The 23,691-nt window shown below is 43.2% G+C and overlaps 1 protein-coding gene across 1 annotated transcript; it reads right to left on the bottom strand.

Annotated features, from left to right (window-relative positions):
* Positions 1-18,054: 18,054 nt before the first annotated feature.
* Positions 18,055-23,673, bottom strand: LOC124673002 (ricin B-like lectin R40G2). Its single transcript, XM_047209142.1, has 6 exons — positions 23,342-23,673; positions 22,849-23,241; positions 22,414-22,765; positions 18,895-19,196; positions 18,660-18,782; positions 18,055-18,550 (listed from the first exon to the last, which is right to left on the bottom strand). The coding sequence occupies exons 1-6, from the start codon at positions 23,618-23,620 to the stop codon at positions 18,317-18,319; spliced, it is 1,683 nt and encodes a 560-aa protein (XP_047065098.1). The 5' UTR covers positions 23,621-23,673; the 3' UTR covers positions 18,055-18,316.
* Between the last annotated feature and the right edge of the window lie 18 nt (positions 23,674-23,691).

The following is a 23,691-nucleotide window of genomic DNA, read 5'->3' as shown; positions in this document are numbered from 1 at the left end:
TTAAATATATTTTTATATACCAGGTGCATAAGCACCTGGAATAATGAGTTTTAGGTTTCCGAATCTATACTAGTAACTTAGATCGATCGGGGCATGCACAACGAGTTTGCGGCGGTCGATGTCTACTCTCCCTGGAGCTCGCCAACTTTTATCCTTTTCATTTTCATGAGACGATAGAAGCTATCGATCGCAAACTCAACACGTGTCAATGGAGTCTCAATCATAATCTTTTTTTTCGTACATATCAATCATAATCTGCACTTTTCCCTTCCGCTCCACTGCAGGTAGATGTATACGTACGGCAACACTGTCATCCACATAGCACGCTTGCCACGTTTCACGGCCGGACACAACAGTACGGCCTACACGGTTATTAATGTTACTGTAGCAAGGTTGCTTCGATTGATCATACTCCAAGGTTACACGACCACTGTTACTGTAGGTATATTTGTCAGCAGCAGAAAATATGACATTTCATTGGCACGCATGCGTATACTCGTGCATGCTTGAAGCAATGAAATTAAGGATCGGTTTTGGAGACTAGTACGTGGGGTTTACCGTCCAGAGACCCGGAAGGGTGACAATAATGGCAATCGTCCCAAATCTTTGACCAAACGTGAGATGTAGGAAGTTACTGTTGTTTGGATGGATTGCCAAAGCAGATTCAGCGTCATCTCGGGTATGCATGGTAGCTGTATGATCCACGTACGCCGTGAAACTGCTACTGGATGGCGCCGACGAGGTAGACCGATGTGGAGGTCGTCGTTTTCGGCTGTCGATGATTGGACACGCGCGTTGGCTCTCCCCCCTCTCGATCGATCTGTTTGCATGCTTCTTGTGCCACATCATATCTCCCATAGTTCTGTATATTTTTCTTTATTTAAAGAAGTTTTAACCTTACGTTCGGCCTCTACACAACTAAAATGTATACAACCGACACATATCTGCTATGAATAATAAATGTAAACACTTTCTTAAATAGGTCGTGAAACTCAACACGGTGTAGAGACGACCATAAACACAAGAAATAATATTTTTTCCATCAAACACTTTATCATTTGTACAAAATCAAACTGTCCAAACAATGGCAATTCGCTGCCACTCTAAGAAGAATCTTATACTTGTGGTCAATAGGCAATTCCCAAATATATTGTTAATGTTGCGAGCTGAAGACCAGTTTGAAACTTCTTCGATGACTGACCATATAGAACGAGCAAAATTACATTGGAAGAACAAATGCTTGATTACTTCATCACGATTAATGCATTTTGTACTCACACGCAATTCCGCTTGAAAAAGTTGTCTTTCGTAATTGGACAACCCCACAACGAATATACCATGCATATTTTTTATGTTTAATGGTATCTTCATCTTCTAGATTTTCATATTATTATCCACAGGCAAATCTGACTAGACCAACTCATTCTACATCGACATTACCGATAAATTGCCATTATCGTGCACACTGGTCGTGTAGACTCCATCAAACTTCATCAGCACCTGGCGATAAATGGACCAATGCTAAACACTTACGCAAGGTGTTCCGAGAATCCAGCCTAGGCCCAATTAAATCTCTTTTGGACGTCATATCTGGAGGAAATGACTCCATACCGTGGCTAGAGTATCTCATTTATCACGAATAATATTGTACAGCGCAGGACACTGTTCTAAGTATGTGGCATTTTCAAGTCACTTATCGTAGCTAGCCATGGCTCCACGTCAAGCTAAAACACTGCAACACGCACAAGCTTCCGCTCCCTAGCCACGTGTCCGCACCACGCGGCCATGCGTAATCGTGCTAAACCACCACTACTTAAACAATTAATTAAACCATGTCGTCGTCAGGGCGCTATCCATCTATATTTGTAAACTGGATCGATCCAAATTGCTGCTCGTGCTTCACCAAAACACAGAAGCAACAACAGCCCGCGTTGGCAACACGAGAAGCCAACCCCACGCTAGATGACGCACCGTGCGTGTACATCTACATCTTCATCACACATCCAGATCCAAGCCCCAGAAAATAATACTCTAATGTCAATGGCTACACTACTAGCACTGCGCGCGATCGATCCGAGTTGTACTCGTAGTATTTGTGTGTACAGCAGGATAACACCAGCTGTCGTACTTGCCGGAACTTGAGCACGTAGCTAGCACGGGCTGATGGATCCATCGAGAATGAACGCGTGGCTAGACAGGGACAAAGACGCTTGCCGTGTTTAATTACTGGAATATAATGCATATATACGTACGTCTATCGATCCATAGAAAACTTCTTGTTGGCCTTTTCCTAGTCGATGAAGAAATTTCAGATCGACGCGGCATAGCATGGTGTACACCGTGTACAGTAAGTCTACGAGGATGTCTCGATCAGGGCATATCATTGGGCAGCACTATTCAAAGCGTGCGCAACGACACGACGACGGCCCAGAGGAAATAGCAAGAATAAGAAACGAACAAAAATGATGTAGTGTACTATGTACCTGCTCTGAAATGTATAGGTCTAAAGGTACATGTGAGCAAGCTTTCCGCCACAATCTATACGTACAAAATTACCGGCATGGTGTATTATGTGTCAAAGCAATTGGGGGAACCCTACTTAGACCTCGTACGGGTTACGTGTTATATAGGCCTATAGGGGATAGGAGTACAGAGTTTCTACCGTATCCAATATACATAGCGTACGGTATATGTATATATGCAAAGAAAGGTAAACCTCCGTTCCATGAAAATTGTTTAAGATTTATCAAAATTTAGATGTATTTAGATAATCAATTTAGATGTATTTTGATAAATCTTAGATAAGTTCTATTTTTTTCTTTATTTATGATCAAAAGCAAGTACTCTATCATTTCATATAAGAGGGAAACTGTACAAAACAGATATTTTTCGATAAAGGAAGCCTTTTTATTTAAAGCTTTTAAGCGTTGCACTAGCCTCCGCATAACTAGGATGCACACAGCCCTTCCAGTATCCAAAGAGCAACAATCTAAGAATTACATCAAAAGGACGAAAGTACAAAACAGAGATACATATCTGGGAAAGAAAGATTGCACAAGTAAGGCTAGAACTTGGTAGGTAACTCAAAATAAAGTATCTCCTCGCAAACTAACTCAACCACACAGTTGTGTCACTAATAGACTTGGACTCAAAACCCTCCTATTACGCTCTTTCCACAGATTCCAAGCCACATAGACCGCCGATGTGTCTTGCTGTCTTGACACCTTCAGCTTATGCAACTTCCAGATCATACTCCACCAATTTAGGATAGAGAAAGAGTTGGCCCCAACGTTAGGGGCCTGAGAAAAATCAGATGGCAACCGTTGCCAGACTTCCGTCGCGATGATGTGAGCTTCCGACTAAACCAATTCATTGCAGAAAACATACTGATCTTGTGATGGCAAAAACGTCTCCGCTGAAGCATGTCGGCGGTCCAAAGTCGGTCTTGCAACAACAACCAACAATGAAACTTGACCTTGGGCTCACCTTTAAACTTCCACCCGATTCAAATGCAGCAAAGGGATCCTCGTTCTAAACTGAAATTCATAGGGATCCAATTACTCCGGAGAGCACGTTCTTTCTAAATCCTTCATCCATCTATATTAGCCTTCATCCACCTATTACCACTTAATGCTTAACTGATCAACAGATTCTTCCGCCTAGCCAGAGGGAAGAGCAACGGAGCAATGAAGTGAGGCGTCATGCCATCCAACCAACGATCAGCCTAGAATCTGCATCTTTTACCATTGCCAAGCCCGACTTGAGGCCGAGAGAAGCTCCCTGTCAACAGAATCACAAGGAACCTCTGTGCCTTTTCAAGGCTCTTCGCGTTTTAAATTTTCTGCATTTGCATTTTGTCAAAGTTGTGACTTGGGAGTAAGATAAAGCAGCCAGCTCTATCCAGCTGACATTGCCGATCTAGACGTGTAGGTGCGCGCATGGAGTCAATGGTTTAGGTGACCTACAAACGTACGTGCACAGGGGGGAACAGGTGTGGAATCTCTTCCGAATCTAGCGGCTCCTGACGGAAGGCTCGAGCTTTTTTCGACAGGTAACGAGAAGTTGTCGGTCGATCGACATTTAATCTCATCTCTTAGCCTAATCGGTAACCTAAAGATAGAACCCGGTAATAGCGACGTTAATCGCTCTATACGGATCAAGTAACGAGGTTGAAGAAGAGGCTGCCAGATTCCAGAGCCTCGTGCCGAATTGCTCGAATGCACGCCGGCCCGCACTGCACCAATTATAGTAGCCGGTTGGCAGCTCAGTTAGTCATCCGGCGTGCCGGTTTTTTTACTATACAACCGTTCTTGTTAGGAAAAGAACAGTCCTTGATAGTAGGCCGGCGGCCGTCAAAGTGGCCAGGGAACTTCCGGCGCGCGGCGCCGCCGTACGGAGGAGCGAGCTCATGTGACCGTTTCACATGCCATGACCATGCCATCGATTTCCTCCATCCAGGGGAGAATTTAGCTGCGAAAAGGCACGCGGTCAGTAAACGCACAAGGCATCAACCTCGGGATTGATCGCTGCAGCCTAATAAATTCTTAGCGCATCATTATTAATCAGAAGCGCCGCTTAGACTGCTCATAGTGGGAGTAACATAGCTAGTAACATCACACATCTCAAAGCATTTTGGTGACATGGCATGCTAATAAATGAAAAAAAAGAGTGGGATGGTAAGAGCAAGTACAATAAGTCCTAGTTAGCTGGCTATAAGGATTAAAATAGTATATTATTGCTTAGTTGGAGGAGAGAGAGGAGGAGAGAGAAGGAGAGTGAGCTCTTATGCAAGAGCCAGCTCTAGCACGTGCTCCTAAGCACTTTGTGAGAGTGAAAGGTGGGTCATACATTGATAAAGTACTACATTTTTATAGCTCACTATTGTATAAGTTGGCTCTAAATTGGCTATAGATGACATGGCACTTGGCTTATAGCCAGCAGCTGGCTACACTATTGGAATTGCTCTAACTAGCTATGTTACCATAACATCACACACCACAAGACAAGATGAGTCTACAACATAATAAATGATACAATGCATGACACCACATATAAGTTACTACCCACTATGAAGGTGGTAACCTAGACTAGTAACATGACATATGTTACTAGTATAAGTTACTCCCCACTATGACCAGCCTTATATCGACGACGGTCAATGATTTGCTGGGTTGGTGCTGATGTTATCGCTGATGGGATCACAGAAGCAGCCATGGATATACTAGTAGTTAGTACTATATGTTTAGCTTAGCTGGTGTTTAAGTCGTCAGGGACTCTTTTGGTACCTAGCTATAGCTAATAAGGCATGATTAGACGTGAAAGAGATGTGATGTGCGTGCGTGGATAAAAAAGATACAGTACTTACTTTGGAGTTTTCTCATTTGATCCATTTTTGTTTGTCAAGAGGAAGTGAGGCATCGTCGGTTGTTCCACTATTTGGTATTGAAGTAAGTTACATAGTTATTCCGTCACTAAGTTGCAATTTTTTTGGGAGGATTGAGTTTCTTTTAGAATATTCATATAAAACAAGTGATTTTTGCCTAAGCTACATATTTTCAAATTTAAATATAAAAAATAGCACGCACATACATGCAATTTTTTAATTATTTTAAGATCTGGAAATAAGAATTTTGAGGTGCTACAGTGTATACTCAAATATATCATCTCTGGATCAAACAGTTAAATCAAAATACATTTTTTATGCATATTTTTCAAGCCTATAAGTTTGGTTTGTTTGAAAAGTTAATCTTTTAATTAGATATAGCTTCTGTACTACTACCTCCGATCACATTTAATCGACGCGGGGTTTGTTGTTCGCAAGCTTGTACGGTACGTTTTGCCGGTGTTGATTAAATGCGATCGGTGGTAGTATTTTACAATGAAATTGTACAATTATTTATTCAATTAGAAAATATAGTTTATCAAAAAAATTGTTACATTTTGATATGGCATACCCATTAGTAAAATCCTAGGTCACTTTACACCATGAAATATATTTTCATGTGATATCTATATAATTTTGTAGTTATTGATAGTTTTTTAAAAATGTTTGGTCACACTTCCACTATCTTTACTTTAAATAAAAATATAAACTTTATTAATTGAAATAGAGTTAGTAGTAATTACGGTGAAAGGTAGGATTCACTCTCTTTTCAGGAGGGGATTAGACAATCTTGCTCCTTCGACACAAGCCTTTGCATCAGCAACTTATTTCATCTGACGCGTTATGCAGATTTCCTGGTAATCCGCTTCCACAAATTTCTCGTCGAAGTGATAATCCACACGGCCCTTTCTGGAGCGGAGAGATTTATTCGTATGCAGAGTTGCTTGAAAAGAAATTCAACAATATGTAGACGCCAAGAAGGCGAGGCTTTTGTTCGACGTGCGTGTTTGCTGCCATTCGCTAGTGCAGTGGTGCCACGCCCAGCTGAAACGTTGAAACACGCACAAGCCTCCGCTCGCTAGCCACATGTCCGCGCCACGCGGCCATATGTAATCGTGCTAAACCACAACTACTTAGGGCATGTGCTATGGTTAATAAGATAGTCTTATCTTACCATTGCCACATAATTTAGATGTAGCGACAAAACATGATGTACAATAGCTTATTTTTTAGTTTTATTTTTACTAACTAGAAATTCTAAATTTATGGTGAGAGAGATTGTGTTAAGAGATCATCTCTTAATTAAGAGAAGGCAAACCATTTTTTTAGCACTCTCTCTCCTCCACCTCAGCGTTTATCCTACGTGGCACTGCTAAAATATCATCATTGTACATGGCCTTAAACAATTAATAATTAGCTATGTCGTCGTCAGGGCGCTATCGTCCATCCATATTTGTAAATTGGATCAATCCAAATGGCCCGTGCTTCACCAACACACTGAAGCAACAACGGCCCGCGTTGGCAACACGAGAAGCCATCCACACGCCAGATGACGTACCGTGCGTGTACACACATCCAGATCTAGTGCCAGAAAATGATAATCTATCTATAGTCAATGGCTACAGCCTACAGGACTACCCACTGCGCGATCGCTCCGAGCTGTACTCGACGACCGACTTGTAGTATTTGTGTGTACAACAGGATAATACCAGCTGTCCTACGTACCCGGACTTGAGAACCACGTAGACGTACAGTAGATCATACGTAGCTAGCAGAGGCTGATGGATCCATCGAGAACGAACGCATGGACAAACAGGGAACTAGACGCATCCCGTGTTTAATTAATTACTGAACGTATATCGATCCAAGGAAGACTTCGTCCTGGCCTTTTCATAGTCGATAAGCTCGATCCTCAGGAAATTCAAGGTCCATCGAGGCATGGCATGCCATGGTGTACAGTCTACAGTAAGTCTACGAGGATGTCAAGATCAGTGCGTATAATTGGGCAGCAATATTCAAAGCAAGCGCTACGACGACGACGGCTCGAGGAAACGGCAAGGATATACAGTATACGAGAAACAAAACAAAATGATGTGGGTAAGGCTTCCACCACAATGATATGAGTATGTAATTAGCGGTATGGTGTATACTACTACTACTTCCAATCGTTTTCCATGTTTTTTTTTGTTGCATTCATGTTGGCAGGGATCTGATGCAGTAGCTGTTTTCCATTCTGCATGTCCTGCCTGCCTACCATTTGATTCTCTAGAGAATGTCTAGGTGTGATGTATCCGGCCTACTACGAGTATTAGTTACCACGGGACCCCTCCCTGATTAATAAGTACTTCCTTGGCTCATAATTCTTGTCGTAGATTCAGAAATATCCATTATCCACCGTACAGTTTGTGTAGATATATATCCTAATTTTCTACAAGTACTACGGAACGGATGGAGGACAAAGCAGTCGCTCATCCCCGTACTTACATATATGTACGGCACCGACGGTGCTAGATTTTGTTTCGGACCAAGCTATCCTTGTCACGATGTAACGCTTCGAGCCTTGGTTGCAAGTTGCAATTAACTTTAATTAGACGCAAATCGTCGTGTTAATTAGTTGGTCAACTTGCAATATGATTTGCTGATCAATGGATGACAATATATTAGTAACTAGTAATCTGGAATGGGTAAGAGCAAGTACAATAAAGTCTAGTCAGCTGGCTACAAGGATTAAAATAATATATTTATATCTAGTTGGAGGAGAGAGAAGCGGAGAGAGAATGTGAGTGGGCTCTTATGCAAGAGCTAGCTCTAGCACGTGCTCATAGACAAGGTGTGTGAATGAAAGGTGGGTCATCCATTAAAAAAGTAGTACATTCTTATAGCCAACAATTGTACTTGTTGACTACATGTTGATTATAGATGACATGGATCTTGCTTATATCCAATAACCGGCTATACTATTGGAGTTGCTCTAAGACACAGGCCGTTGAAACAAGTTGTCCACGGCCGGTACAAAGAAACGTCATCACTTGGGTAGCTATACTATTTGATTAGATGGTTCGGAATTTCCACTGCATTTTATATTCGGAGGAGGGCTTTTTCAGCTTTTGACTTCGGTACACGTACATGTACATACATGCACGCGGATACGCGGAGTGATTTTTCATACGCAACTTACCGTTAATATACATACGTATCCGAAGCTAGGCTAGCTGTTAATTGGTGACCGGCCGGCCTGTCGTCTCGTCGGTGGTTTCCGTCGATCACGTGTCACGAGGTTGATGGTTTGGCACCATTTTACCAGACAAAGCTAGCATCGATATTGCGGTGCAAGGAGACGAGCCGATCTGCGCATACTCCGATGGATTGAATTGAACTGCGTTGTTTTGACCAGAAAAAATGGAAGCATATTCCGCTGCGCCCGTGCGGCCTGGAAAGCAGTGCTAGCGTAGATTCCGGGATTGACCGTGCGTGCGGTCTGCCGGTCTGGTCTGGACAGTTTGGGATCAGACAGATAAATTTGACCACCTGATCTGTAGCTACTCCCTGCCTCCCTGCCTCGGGATCGGCAAGCCCAGGATTCTTGCGTTGGGTGTCTGCCCCGAGCGCATGATTCGTGGGAGAAAAGGACGAGCGAGAATGCGCGAAACGAATAATCGAACTCGTCATCGTGCCAGGCCAGCCTGCTGTAGAACACTTCCGCTTGGTCTTTTTTTTTGTTGTAGAACAAGAACAATGCACCTTAGCTTAAAATTGGACCGATGATTTCGTTCTCTTTTTTTTCAGGGAAACGGTGAGCTCGCAACCACTTGCTAAGTAGCCAGTGTATATAAGCCCAATGCGAGTAGTGGCCCGAGTAAATGATATATGGCTCGTGTGGGAAGAAACTAAACGGCACGAACAGCTAGCCCAGGAACTATCTATCGCTTATAGCGAGCGGAATTAGCTCTGGCCCGCTTAACGCATGGTAGCAGGCCGCGGCCTGTTAGCGAATTTCTGCCAGGCCTAGGTACAAACGCGTATGGTTTTTTTCCATTCTTTTCGCTGACGAGCTAACGGAAGCATTAGGCATCAAAAGCGTCTTTTTTTTTCTTCTTATTCTTCTTTTCTCTTTTTATTTTTTGAACCAGTAATTTTTCTAGAAACTATGAACATTTTTGAATCCGTGAACCGATTTTAAAATCATGATTTATTATGGAAATCTTTATTAAGTTCTGAACATCTTTAAACCCAGGAACATTTTTAAACTCATGAACAATTGTTGGTTATAATTTTTTTAGAAACTTTATTAACTTACAATTTTGTCCCTGTGAACAATTTTCTAAAATTTTAAAAATTATGAACAATATTGAAATTTGAACATCTTTTGTAATAAGGACCTTTCTAGTCAGTGAACATTTTTTTAATCCAAACCATTTTAAATTTTCATGAACAATTTGAATTTTTTTTATATTTGAACTTTTCTGAAATTTGAACCTTTTTCACAGAGTGAACATTTTTTAAATCTAAATTTACTTTATCCAGTGAACAATTTTTAAAATTCGAACTTTAAGAAAATCATGAACTTTGTTCAAAAAAAACATTTCCATAACTTTTCCCGTACTACGCGTATGGTTCTCTTGGGACGTGCACGCGGTACGCATGATGGATATGTAGTGCTAGACCAAATGAATTTTTCTTATAGAGTTGTTATACATAGTGATGTCGATGTTACATGATTGGTTCGGTTGATTTGTATTGCACGATTTTAGGGGTGTAGAATGGCTCTCTTGGCACGGTGTGCATGTCATCGCTCGCTTGGGTCAGGCCCAACTATAGGAGAAATCGAGCGTTGCTTTCTGGCCGCGGGCGAGTGGGTATGTGACTCGCCTGAAGCAAGCGATAGGATATCCACGACCCGCAGAGGCAGCTGGCCCGCATTTGTGCATAAGCAAACGGTTCCCGCAGTCTCCAGGGTGAACTGGTTCCTCTATAGGTCCAACCCAAGTGTACTATGGCCTCCCTGTCTTTGAAAATTCACACAGGTATTTCTTGGGGTTGTCTAAAAAAAATAAGGTATTTCCTGGGGGAAATTCAGAAAGGTCAATGAAAATTAACCAGTTTTGAATGTACAAAAGTGACAAATATGCCAATTTTGCACATGTTATCCAAACTTTTAACCCAACCAACTCATACGCTCACTAGGATAAAGACTAACGGAAAACACCAGTAATTCACAACAAAGCCTAAAATGTCACCAGGTGTGACACACTGACTCACCAACATGATTCTCTCAAAACTGGCGCTACATCCCTTTCAAATATGCAAAGACGCATAACAAGTGTTATTCCTCTTGAAAAAAATGTATATATCGCATTGTGTGATTATCATTACTCCTTACCTAAAACACTGGGCTTGTTGCCAACAGTTTCAACCCTTGATTCATCAAAAATGGCTGCTCCTTTCTCACCTCAACACCCAACCCTATTGTCATCAATCACTTTGAACCACATGAGGGAACACCATAACAAATTATTTGAAATGGTTTTACCGCCTCGCCTCATCGAACAGATGCATACAACCTTTATTATATTTATTGAAAAGAGAAGTCTCCGGGTAATAAAAGTACAACTTATTGCAGCTCAAGGATCACTCAAGGTCAATACGTGGATCAAACATCTAAGAAGAGATCAAAAAAAAAATAGGGGGCCAATGTATTAACATGTGAGCCTGCGATCAAGCTACCCGGCCACACCAACTGAATAAATCAAATGCAACTGTTTCTTGTTGGGTGCACCAAAAATCCATGTTCTAGCGTTGCTCCTCCGACTGTCCAATAAATAGCAAGAGGGATAACCTGCAAAAAGAAAGCATGATATGATTTGTTAAAGGTAAGGTAATTGCGAACATGCAATATTTCCCATTGAAGGGCGCAAACATCAAGTCACCGACTCTGATGTGGCCTTCGGTTATTTTGCTTACACCATTTAGCTAGCTGCCGAAAAGATTAATACTACTTTTCCATGGAGAAAAAAAATGGAGAATGCGCCAAATCGTTTTTGCAAGCACGCACTCTATAAAAAAATGTTGTTTTTTTCATCTCACAAAAAAAATTAAGTATTACTTTGCCAATTCCTTTAAATAACTTTTATATGTAAGAACCACATAAAATTTAATATCTTTCAGTGGAACTTTAATCTTTCATATGTATTTTCTAAAATATATTATATCTGAAAGATCAAGATACCTAGACTTCACAGTAAACTTACCCGATGTAGTTAAGTTCCTCTGGAATACATCCTTTTCTTGGGTCAGGTTTAAACGTATTAAACGACTGACCAAGTGTAACCATCTCGTCCATTTATATTCGATTAAGTTTCTTATAAAATATATATTTGTAGCAAAACAAGAAATGACATTCGCAGCTAACACATTTTTCTGTTGGACTATATTGTATAGAGACAAATATTGTTGGGTTTTAGCATGGTCCCCTGACCATATGCCTTCCGTAAAAAAGTATCTAACACATTCCCAATCATGATGGAACCCCTAGAAAATAAGTCTTATTTGAATTTCATTAGACTTACAAAAAGGGTGAATAGGTAGTACTTGTCCTAGAGTTTTAGAATGAAGATAGTGTTGTGTAATAACTCTTGCCACGCCCCTCTTCATTTTTAAACAGTCATTTAGTGAGTAAACACTTGGCTTTAATTGCCAATACCTCTACCCTAAAACCATCTTGGTCATTAGGACAACATATAATGTTCCACTTAATCAGTCTATACTTTCTCTTGTGGCCGTCGCATTAACAGTAAAATCTTGATATAAAAAATCCAATCTTTTACTTACCCCTTTGGGTATCTCTAAAAATGAGTGCATGGACAGGGGAAAACTAGTAACCACCCAGTTTACAAGAACTAAGCGATCACCATATGATAGCAGTTGTAATCTACAACTGTGTAAATTTTCAGAATGAAATATATTGTACTTTATGCTCAGCAAAATAACAAGTCTTGATTTCACCATTGTTGAACAGTAACAAACAGTACACTAGAATCTCGATTTTGTCATTTTGTGAAATTTTGTCATTTTTACTGAGAGCAAAATATAACATATTTTAATATGAACATTTGCACATTTATAGATTACAACATTTTCTATGTCTTTTTTTTGAAATTTGTAAAACTTTAAAATCAAAAGTTTTGATGTTTAAAAAAGAGAAATGAAACCGGGCTATATGTAACCCGGGCTACATCTGAGGTTTCCCATGGTCCTTGAAGTAAATCAACAGGAACTTCAAATGCTGAACGACAAACAAACGAGATACTCAAGTTTTTCTCATGAACAGTACATTTAGCGGCCAAGTTGGACAGATTATCATTTTCTTATTTGGCATGGTAAGCAGATTTTCAGAGTTGTGTTCGTCTCACCTAATGAACAACCTTCTATACAACCAATTAAGCTACTTATTATACCCGACATGACTCTTCATATGTTCTAATTTTATTCTCGCTATATTTGTTTCTATAATTTTGCGGCAACGCGCGAGGTATTATCTAGTATGTAGAAAAGTCGTGTCAGTCTAAATAACATCTACTTGGTATAGCAAACTCTCCGGACACTAAGGAAAAAATCTGCCTAGCTAGGCCCGATGTATGATACCCACTGCCTATCCACCACGTCAGTAACTCGAAGAGGTTCGTGATAATGGTGGAGACATGCGCGGCAACATGTTAAGGGCGCGACGGGTCGCCGCACGCACGAGCTTTCTTTATCATTCTCCAACAATAAATTGATTCTCAAATATTTTTGAAGGAGATCAAGATGCAGATAATTAAAGCAATAAACCATCAATGAATAGATAGGCAAGAATTGATTTTTCTCCAAGATTTGACAATACAATAGTAATGCAAAAGAATTAAGGAGACAAATCCATTATAGGCAAAACTTAATTTCCCAAGATTTTCCTTTTTCCTCTTTTTTAAGGCAGGACCAAATATATATGCAAGAATTAATTGCCCAACATTTTGTTGTCTCAGACTAGTCACAATGCATAGTATCATATATGATACTAATCATATGTATGATACTACTATATGTTATTATGTCCACAATGCATGGTACATATGCTAGTAGCATAATCTTCTTATATTAATTGATTTATAGAATCTCAATGCAAATATATGTACAAGATTTGTTTGACATTAAAAAAATTAGTACTACGTGCTATGATACTGTATCTACTTATGATACTACTATCATCTCTCTCATCTTTAATTGCACTGCCACATCAGCTTTTTGCATGCATGTGATGCATGATACTACCTATGATACTCTCATTGTGAGTAGTCTCAGTTTTTAGGTGTAACCAAATAGGCGAGTCTTAATTTCCAAAGATTTTCATTTGCCTCTATATTTATGCGGAACCAAATTAATACCAAATAATGCAAGGCTTAATTCTGCAAGATTTTATTTTTCCTCTATATAAATCTGAGCAAAAGGAAAAAGAATATGGTAGCAAAAACTGAACAACAAGGACTAGCTAGTCTCTTCTCATGGCTTTTACGATCCACACCACAAGGATTCTAAGCATAGCAGTTATGTTGGTCATTTTTACGACCATGGCATGCCACATAAGTAAGTGTTCTAGATTTTATTACTCCCTCCGTTTCTTTCTATAGTGCATATTGTTTTTTGGCACGGAAATTAGCGCAAGCAAATTTATTGACACAAAACCCCCCAACGCTATTTGAGAGAAAAAAAAAGGAAACTGGAAACAGATCGGAGACGTGATATGCTCCCTACGCGCGGCCTACTCCTTCCTAATCTCACGTGATCTGTATTTGCTATTTCCTTAACAGATGCGTGCGCGATCTACTCCTTCCTAATCTCACGTCCAGATTTTCTCTACGTGATTGCATACCAGATTTTCTCAACATGAACAGATTCGTTCCAGATTTTCTGGACGGAAACAAATCGGTGGAAGGGGTTATTTGCAAAAAAACACAACTTTCCTCTTATATTCTGAAACAATTGCGAAAAAACAATAGGCATTATATAAAGGAACGGAGGGAGTATCATTTTATGTATTTAACAATTTGCCTTTTGCGGTGTTCAGTACTAAGTTGTGTCTATTATTCTGACTCTTTTTTCTAGATACTGAGGCTTTTAATCAGGCAACTTGTTACGAGATGCCAAAATGTGAGATCGACGAATGTCGAGTGTACTGCAGGAACAAAGGTTACAACATGAAAATCAGCCAATGTGACGAAATACATGCAACTCACTATTGTTGTTGCGATGATTAAACCATATATGTATCATCTCATGGATCTAATAAATGAATAAACTATACTTTTGGTTCTTTTGCAACTGCCTTGTATGCATCTAGTACCTTTCAGTCTTTGAGAACTTTCAATAATTTTACACATCTTGAGACAAGGAACTTTGTTTCCCCACACGGACTTTTGGCTCATGGGTGCCACCCTCCCCCATAAATCTATGAGAAAATTCCTTAGATAACACTCCCTTAAAATCAGGTTCCTTATTTGACACTGGACAAATTTTTTCTTCCCTATATGACATCTTTCCTTAATTTGTTGAAATTTTGATAGAAAGGACCACCTGCCCAACGAATTGCTAGAAAAAACCACCTTCAAATTTTTTTGCCAAAAAGGACCATCTTCCGGTGGCGGCAAGGTCTGCCAGGCGACACGTGGTACTTGCCGCCGTTGCTCGTGGCGGCAGGCCTTCCCTGTACTCTGCGGCGGCAGATTAGGCGGCCATCGTCGTCCCACTAGTTGTTGTCGAAGCCGTGGGCCATTCCGCCAGAGCCTGGGGCGGCAGGCTAACGTGGCCCCTTGCCGCCAGCGCTCGGGGCGGTACCCTGTTCGTCCAACACGCATGATTATGTGCAGCACTAGATTGTGTACAGACTATTAAATAATACTAGCTAGTAACTTTGGGTGGGCTGGGTCTATGTAGACCAACGAAGGCCATTTGCCTAGAGAGCACACGTGGCCCACATGGTCACGGTTCATCCATGTATCTGAAGCATGCACTCCTGGTTACCATCAATATTTTAGAGCATCTCTAACGGGGCGATGCATTTTGGATGCTCAAAATATCCGCGTTTGCGTCTGTCTAAATGGTAGAAATCGATCCCGCGTCCATTTAGGGTTAACGATATGCTCACAATGTCTCTTTGGTTACACAGGCTTAGGTTCCACTTGGCTAGTCAAAACCATGGTTAATCTAGGTTCAACTTGTACTACCCTATTCCCTTAGCATATCATTTGCTTAAGAGAACTAGTTACTACTTCTTTATCCATCAGAACAAGTTATTAGGAATCTTCCAAGAAATGGTTTTAGTTTTATAATGGCATGTATATTTCTTAAGGTTAATGTATTTGTTCTAGTTGGTCTAGGATTATCATAAACTCACCAGTTCTAAGTTAACTTGAGTTATATCCTAGAGCTCTAACTCAAGAGTTAATAATATCTCTAGAATGTTTGATAAACAAATAGACTTGAATAGAGAAGGTTAGAATAAGGAAGACTTGATGACAAGACTAGTGCGGATCTCCTTGTCATGAATTCAAGAATTGAGTTTAAGATATACCATGATGATCATGGTAAGAATGAATATTGAATAAAGACATGAAAAATATATGGATGAGGATTTGGTTATTCTATTTCTTCTTAGATGGTTTTCACTTCATTTGTAGCAATGAGTGGTTTCAAGGAATGTCATGTTATGTTCTTTGGAAGATCTATATTTGATCCTTCCATTATGTGTTGTTGTAAAAGTTGTAGTTCCATTAGATCTACCCCTAGATCAAATCATCTTTACCCTAAACAAAATTTTAGCAAATGTCACATTGAAGTTTATAGCACTCAACTTGATGATCTACTTTAGTTCCATCAACTTAAGTGAAACTTCAATCACTTTAATAAGTTTTATTTGAATGCGTGAAATTTCCCAAATTTTCTACGCATGAATGCGACACACATATCCATTTCCTCTCTATTTCTAGCATCTAATGCTCGGATGTTACACCAGCCTTTTATCTTTTACATGTGACTCAGTTGCCACCCCCCGGTCCTTGGTGTACGCTGCAGGCAGGATCCATGCTCCACGGACCGGAGCAACTGGTGGTTCTCTTCGGTGACGACTTGGTGTGGGTGCGGTGCAGCGATGTCCAATGATTTCACAAGGAGATTTAATGTTACCTCTAGTCTGTATTCAATGGTGCTTCTTCTGGGTGTGTCTACTCCTGTTTTCTTTTATTTTATTTTAACTTTGCTTTGGAAGGAAAACCTGTTTGGAGGAATCATACTTTTTTTTTCGAGAGTACACCAAAGGCGTACCATATTTTTATAGAAGGCAGAAGATTTAGTACAAGACGACTGCAACTCGCTGCAAACAACGAGCGCAGAACGAACTCCACACCGGCTAGTCCGAAGACAGCCAACACCGAAGCTACAACTACAACACAAAGAACCTATCCAAAGATGATCATCAAAGCCACGTCTCGCTATGGCGGGACTTGGTCGGCTCCGAGAAAGGCGTCGTCTTGGACTCTCCGACGGCGTCGTACATAGTGCCCTGGAAGATCAACCTTGGACAATGACGGACACCGGAGAAACGCAAAGGGAAAACAGCAAGCCGTGTCTCCAACCGCAATGCTCCCAACAGAGGAACGACATCAAAATGCCGCCAATGCGCCGGTTCCACCCAAACCTAGGCTTTCGCCCGGAGACACCACCAAACCAATGCGGGAGCAGGGGAGTGCCGGCACACCTCAACGACGCCTCCAAGGAGGGAAACGACGCCCACGGGCGCCGTCGCCGCCGGCACCGACAAAGCGGGCTAGACTTTCGTCCGTAATGCCGCACACCGCCCACGCTACCCGCCGGATTGGGGCCGCTGATCCCGTTGAACACACCGCCGCCGCCACAGCACTTGTCATCGCAGCCATAGCCTGGTGCACCACCAGCTCCTGGCACGGCAGAACCGCTCCCAGCTCCCAGCTCCACCTCCTGCCTAAACGGCAAACAACAGCAGCAGCAGGACACCACCAACCCTCCAGGCAGTAGGATCAGGTCGCCGTCGCGCCGTACAGGCCCACAGCAACCCGGCCCGAAACCCAGATCAGGCCCAAGAAGGACCCAGATCCGGGCCCTGCGCCTCCACACCGTCTTCCTCGTCGGCACCCTCAGGGGAGCGAGGGCGCGCATCCTCCTCCTTGGCCGCCGGCCGGCCTCCGCTGCGCCAGGACCTCCCCTGGCCGCACTCCACGCCGCCGCCGCCGCCACCAAGCTCCTTGACCCGCGTCACCGCCCCCGTCCAACGCCGAAGCTCCGCCGCACGCCCACTGCCACTGCGTCCGCCGCCGAGGTCCACCACTCCTCCGCGTCTCCCCGCCGTAGCCGGAGCAACTCCGACTCCACGCACGTCACCCGCGCCGCCCTGGAGACGTCCCCCCGCGCGCGCGAGGAGCCCGTCGGGGCGCGCCGACCCCCACCCGCCGCCTTCGACGGCCGGGCGCGGCCGCCACCGCCACCGCCGGCGGCGGCAGCGGCCAGGGAGAGAGGATTTGGGGGCCTTTTGTTTTAGGGTTTGGGTGCCTCCGGAGCCGCTCGCGCGAGCGGCCCGGGAGGAAAAAAATCCACGATCATACATTCATACTGAGGAATCACACTCAAAGTTACTTTATTGACATACTATTAACTTATCATTATTACACGTACAAGCACAACAGCCAGCGTCTGGTGCCCGCACACGAGCTCTTGTCATCCGACCTTCTGTATATCATCAGCGTGGATCGCATCATCGGAAGGCAGTAGACGACGGCTCCGTTATTCTTCAGTGTAGGGAGGCATCGCTCTGCAGTAATACGTATGCTCCGTGCGGACCAAGCATGACTGGTTCAGTCATATTCAGTGGTTCCATCAGTAGTAAGGCTGGATCTTCCAGCGCTGGTTGTCGCCCTCGCACCACTTCCAGAGCACGACCTCGGTGCCGTCGCGGACGCCGCCGTGGTACTTGTCGCCGTTGAGGGCGTCGAAGTTGAGGTAGATGTTGTTCACCATGCGCACGCACCGGAAGCCGTTGCCCACGTCCCGGCTCTCCGTCCACAGCACCGACTCGTCCAGGAAGTCAGGGTTGTACGGCACAAGCCGAACCTGGATGTGCAATATATGTTCAGTTTCAGTCACATGTAGACAGTTGTACTTTCTTTTGTTATGCCAGGTTATGAAAATCAGAAATCAAGGGAGCCGGAAACTCGATTACAGCGTGGGACTGGCCAAGGGAGTGCTTGATGGCCTCCCCTGTGGCCTTGTTCACCAGGGCGAAGGCAGGGTACCCCTCCTCGTCCTTGATGCTGGTGCTGTGCCTCATGTCCTTGATCCAGTGCTGCAAGCAGTTAACCCACACACACAAAGGTCAAACTGATCAGTAAACAGTGACTCAGGATGAAACCTTGGTAAATCTGATGTCCTAGCTAGCTATAGTTAATTAGGCTTGCCTGGTACTCGTCCTTGGGGTTGGCCGGCGCGAGCACAACCTTGCCGTTCCGGACGGACATGGCATAGTTGGGGTTGGCCCGGCAGTACACCTTCACCGTGGGCTGCGGCGGCAGGGTACGGCCACCGTAGTTGCCCTCGATGTTCACCTGAGACATGCCGTATGGCACCGGCGGCGCGTACCCCGGAGTTGCCATCCCGTACCCCGGTGTTGCCATTCCATACCCACCGTAGTTCTCGTGGCGACGGTAGTAATCCATGGCTAGATAGCTGCTCGATCTGCACAAAGCATGGCGACCGACGGGACGGGGGATTTATAGGAGACGGCCCGGCCGGCCGGTACATCCATTGCTGTACATGGCGTTAGCCTTACGCTGTCAGGTGATAAGCGAATGAGGACGATGTCGATGTGCATGGTGGGATTCGATTGGATAGGTGATGCCATGCCACACTAGGTACGATCGAGAAGTTGAAGTCGTGATGCTATGCCACACTAGCTAGCTACGAGTAGCTTTGCGTGATGCGATCGATTTCTGGTAGTTTTGGTAAGAATCTCTGTCTATTATTGCTGGAGAGATAGGGAAGTAGCTAGTGGGTTCCACGAGGCAGCCATCTTGTATGGGCTCCTGCTGATCTAGTACGATTTATCACTGCTGATCTAGTGGATGCTAGAACTACTTTTGTACTGGGAAATTCGGGTGACAGTGCCCGTTCATAATGTAAAAGGATGATCGCGCTAAAATTGGCAAAGCACAGTCCAAATGAAACGGCCCATTATTCACAAAAAATGAAATGAAACAGCCCGTTTAAAGAATCTGGATCCCATATGGGGCTCCGGCCCAACATGGAGGAATTTCTGATTTTATTTTTATATTTCTTCTTTTTCTTTTTTCGTTTCATTTCGTTTTTTCTGTTGTTTCTCTTTTGTTTCTTTTTTATAATCTGCTATTTTTTATGGAATAACCTATTTTTACACGTTTTCCTTCAAAAATTTGAATATTTTTTAATCTAAATATTTTAAAAATCAGAGCATTTTTCAAAGTTGAATGTTTTTTCAAAAAATGAACTTTTTCTAAAAATTTGAAATTTCAAAATCTGATTTTTCAAAAACTAAAATAATATAAAAATAGATTGTTAAAAGTAAAAAAACAAAAAAGAATCAGAAAAAACAAAGAAACAAGTAAGAGAATAAAAACAAAAGGAACAAAAAGGCCAGAAACTGGGCAAGGCCCATCAACCGTGTGGGGTGTGGGGTGTGTGGCTGTTGGTGGGCATCGAACTGGTCGACATATAGGATTTGCCTATTAGGAGGGCCTGACTCGATTATTTATAAACTACGATATAGGTCATCGGTGATAGAATTCAAAGCTAGATATGTTCGCCAAATAAACTTAGTAAAGTTGATAACCCTAACTTTGTCTTACTAACCTTGGGCTTTCACCCGAAAATCAGATAATCCTCTTTGGAACATTCATATATTTGTATGTTATTTGCTATACTGCATTGTACATCGTATGTGGACGACATTTCAGAGAATCGTATTCTTATCCCTTAGGTTCGCTAAAGTGTTATATAGATTCATCAAAATGGATTCGGAACTGGATTCAACAAGCAAATTATCCTAGCTATTTACATACACATGACCTAATTTGGGTTATATCATTTTTATGTCATATTTTAGTGTGTGTATTTTGTACAATCTAAGCAACTTCTTGATGGTACACTTGGGTACATGAGCCCATAATGTGAGGGTAATACTCTCTCATTGCCACAATATAGTGTATATAATTTTTTTAAAGCTAAACGATGTAAATTTTATTGAGGAAATCATGTTCATATTTTCGTATAACACTTAGACATGTTCATAGTTATCGTTTTTCTTTTTGAAAAATTACAATTCTTGTGCGAGCATCAAGCAATCCTGAGCTCTCCTAGGTGGTACCGGGTAACAAAAAACCGAAATCTTTGCTGAATGGCAATCATTCTCATGCACAAATGTAACATTTTATTGTTTTAGTATCTAAAGAACAATATGTTGGACATCTTCTTTTTTTCCCTATAAATTCTTTTTCGATAAAGAAAATATATTAATATCGAGAAGATATCAATTGCATCCAGCCTCTGCAACAACGCAATACCCTAGTGCTAGTACGAATGCACACAAATAAAAATATAAGAAGCTAAAAAATAAAAGTCCCGCTACAGATAGCGTGTCACCTCCAAAATGGAAACAGTGCACAAGCGGTGTCGTCATCCTATTATACATCATAGGTTTTCACCATCAAGAAAGTCTCCACACTCAAAACAATACCTTTAATAAGGTCATTGCTAAGCACAAAAAATTAAGGCCAGACCTTGGAATTTCATCCTAAAAGATTGTCGACCACACTTGCATATTGCTGCTACCAATCCCGAAACACCAAGAAAATACCTCATCACCGCAAAGACTCAAACCACCTTTAGTACTCCCTCTATCCCAAAATTGGATGTCTACAATATTTGGATAGAGTCAAACTTCTTAATGTTTGACCAATTATATAGAAAAAGGGTCAACATTTATAATCCCAAACCATCATGAAATATATTTTCATATTATGTGCGCTTAAAATTTAGATGTTGATATTTTCTTATAAAGATACTCAAACTTAAGTTTGGTTTTGATTGAATACTATAGGCATCCTAATTTGCGAAGTAAGGAATAGTCCACATATCTCGGCTTCCAACCCACCGCGCGAGCGACCCGGGTGCTCAACCTCTTCTGTTCTAGAAAACATTTTTTTTTTCTCTTTCCTCTATAAATAGTTCAAACTAAGAAAAGAAATATTTGGCCATAACAATTGACGACCACGACAAGATTTCGTTGTCACATAAGCACAGGCCTCAGGGTGCTTAGTCGTTTTCGCGTAGGGAACAAGTGCCATCAGTCACACCTTCATGAATCATGATACTGACAAAGAAATAGCAATGCAAAGAGATCCACCTAGCAATGCTCAGGTGGATCTCTTTGCATTGCTATTTGGCCGAAATAGCAATGCAAATGAAAATCCAGCCGAATTGATCTAAGAAATTTGGCAGCAGATGACCAAGCAAGCGAACAACAAACGTACGACAAAGGTGCAAGATAGGTGAGCCCATTCATTGATTAGATCGAAGAAAAATAAAACAGACAATGCAGGTCACAGAGCAGTACAGGTCCCAGTACTAGAAACAGAGACGAGTTACATCGGAGTACAGATCAGGGCCCTCTCCTCTCTCAGAAATGCCGTTTCAGCACAACTCGACACTCACTCAGACACCATTGCCATACATCGCACACGGTTTTATTTCGACAGCAACATTATTAGCTAGCAGAAGCAGAGGATTACGACGACGATGGGGAGGGACTTGTCCCCAGACTTAACTCATGGCGATCGATGGCAATGCAGCTCTCCCGGTGCAACATCTCTGCAAGCAACATCTTAATCATCAGAAAAGAAATTCAAGAACGGATGAATGCTATCAACATGATCTCTGCCACTTACACCAGGGGAGGATCTTCCAGCGCTGGTTGTCACCCTCGCACCACTTCCAGAGCACGATCTCGGTACCGTCGTGGACGCCGCCGTGGGCCTTGTCGCCGTGGAAGGCGTCGAAGTTGAGGTAGATGTTGTTCACCATGCGCACGCAGCGGAAGCCCTTGCCGACGTCGCGGCTCTCCGTCCACAGCACCGACTCGTCCTGGTACGCCGGGTTGTACGGCACCAGCTTCACCGGGTGGCCCTGGCCGGTGGAGTGCTTGATGCACTCGCCGGTGACCTTGTTCACTATGGCGAACGCGGGGTACCCTTCCTCGTCCCTGATCTTGCTGCCGTGCCTCATGTCCTTGATCCAGTGCTGCTCATACAGATCCAGTAAATAAATTCAGAGAAAACACAACTGAAGAAAATAAAAATGATGTTTTGGTGCTGGCACAGTACCTGGTACTCGTCTCTGGGGTTGGTGGGCGCGAGGACGACGGTGCCGTTGCGGGCGGTGAGGCTGTACTCCTCGCTGGCCTTGGAGAAGATGCGCACGGCGTGCACGGGTGGCCCTCCGCCGTTGCCGGCACAGGCACCGGAGTCGACGGCGGCGTGCGCCTCGGCCCACGGCAGGATCTTCCAGCACTGGTTGTCCCCCTTGCACCACTCCCAGAGCACGATGGTGGTGCCGTCGTGAACGCCGCCGTGGTCCTTGTCGCCGTTGAGGGCGTCGAAGCCGAGGCGGTAGTTGTTCACCATGCGGATGCAGCGGAACCCCTTGCCCACGTCCTTGCTCTCCGTCCACAGCACCGACGCGTCCTCGTACGCCGGGTTGAACGGCACCAGCTTCACCTGCACATCCATCCATGTCGTCAAGTCAAGAACTCGAGATCAATCAAAATCTTTCGCCGGATGTGTGTGTGCTTGATTAATTCGACTGAAGGAGACTTACGGGGTGGGACTTGCCGATGGAGTGCTTGACGGCGAGGCCGGTGCCCTTGTTGACGAGCGCGAACGCCGGCATGCCCTCCTCGTCCTTCACGGTGGTGCTGAACCGCATGTCCTTGAGCCAGTGCTGGGTGTCGTCCTTGGGGTTAACGGGGGCGAGCACGACCTCGCCGTCGCGGACGGCCAGGACATAGTCCTCGGAGGCGCGGCAGAAGATCTTGAAGATCTGGTTCGGGCCGGACGACGGCGGCGCCTGGCTGTGGTGGTGCCCGAAGCCGAACATCTTCTTTCTTGGGCTTAACGACGACGCGTGTGGTGTGATCGACTCAAATGGCTTGGTCGCAAGCTGCGATG

The sequence above is a fragment of the Lolium rigidum genome, chromosome 7 (assembly GCF_022539505.1).
Source record: "Lolium rigidum isolate FL_2022 chromosome 7, APGP_CSIRO_Lrig_0.1, whole genome shotgun sequence".
Classification (NCBI taxonomy): Eukaryota; Viridiplantae; Streptophyta; class Magnoliopsida; order Poales; family Poaceae; genus Lolium; species Lolium rigidum.
Note: the sequence above shows the minus strand (reverse complement) of the source record. Positions and strands in the feature narration are given on the sequence as shown.

Excerpts from the sequence above, each read along its gene's own strand:
- LOC124673002 (XM_047209142.1), bottom strand. The coding sequence starts at position 23,620 with ATGTTCGGCTTCGGGCACCACCACAGCCAGGCGCCGCCGTCGTCCGGC. Across the intron at positions 22,766-22,848 it reads ACCCCAGAGACGAGTACCAG|CACTGGATCAAGGACATGAG; the intron begins GTACTGTGCCAG and ends CTGTATGAGCAG. Across the intron at positions 18,551-18,659 it reads CCCTTGGCCAGTCCCACGCT|GTTCGGCTTGTGCCGTACAA; the intron begins GTAATCGAGTTT and ends TTGCACATCCAG.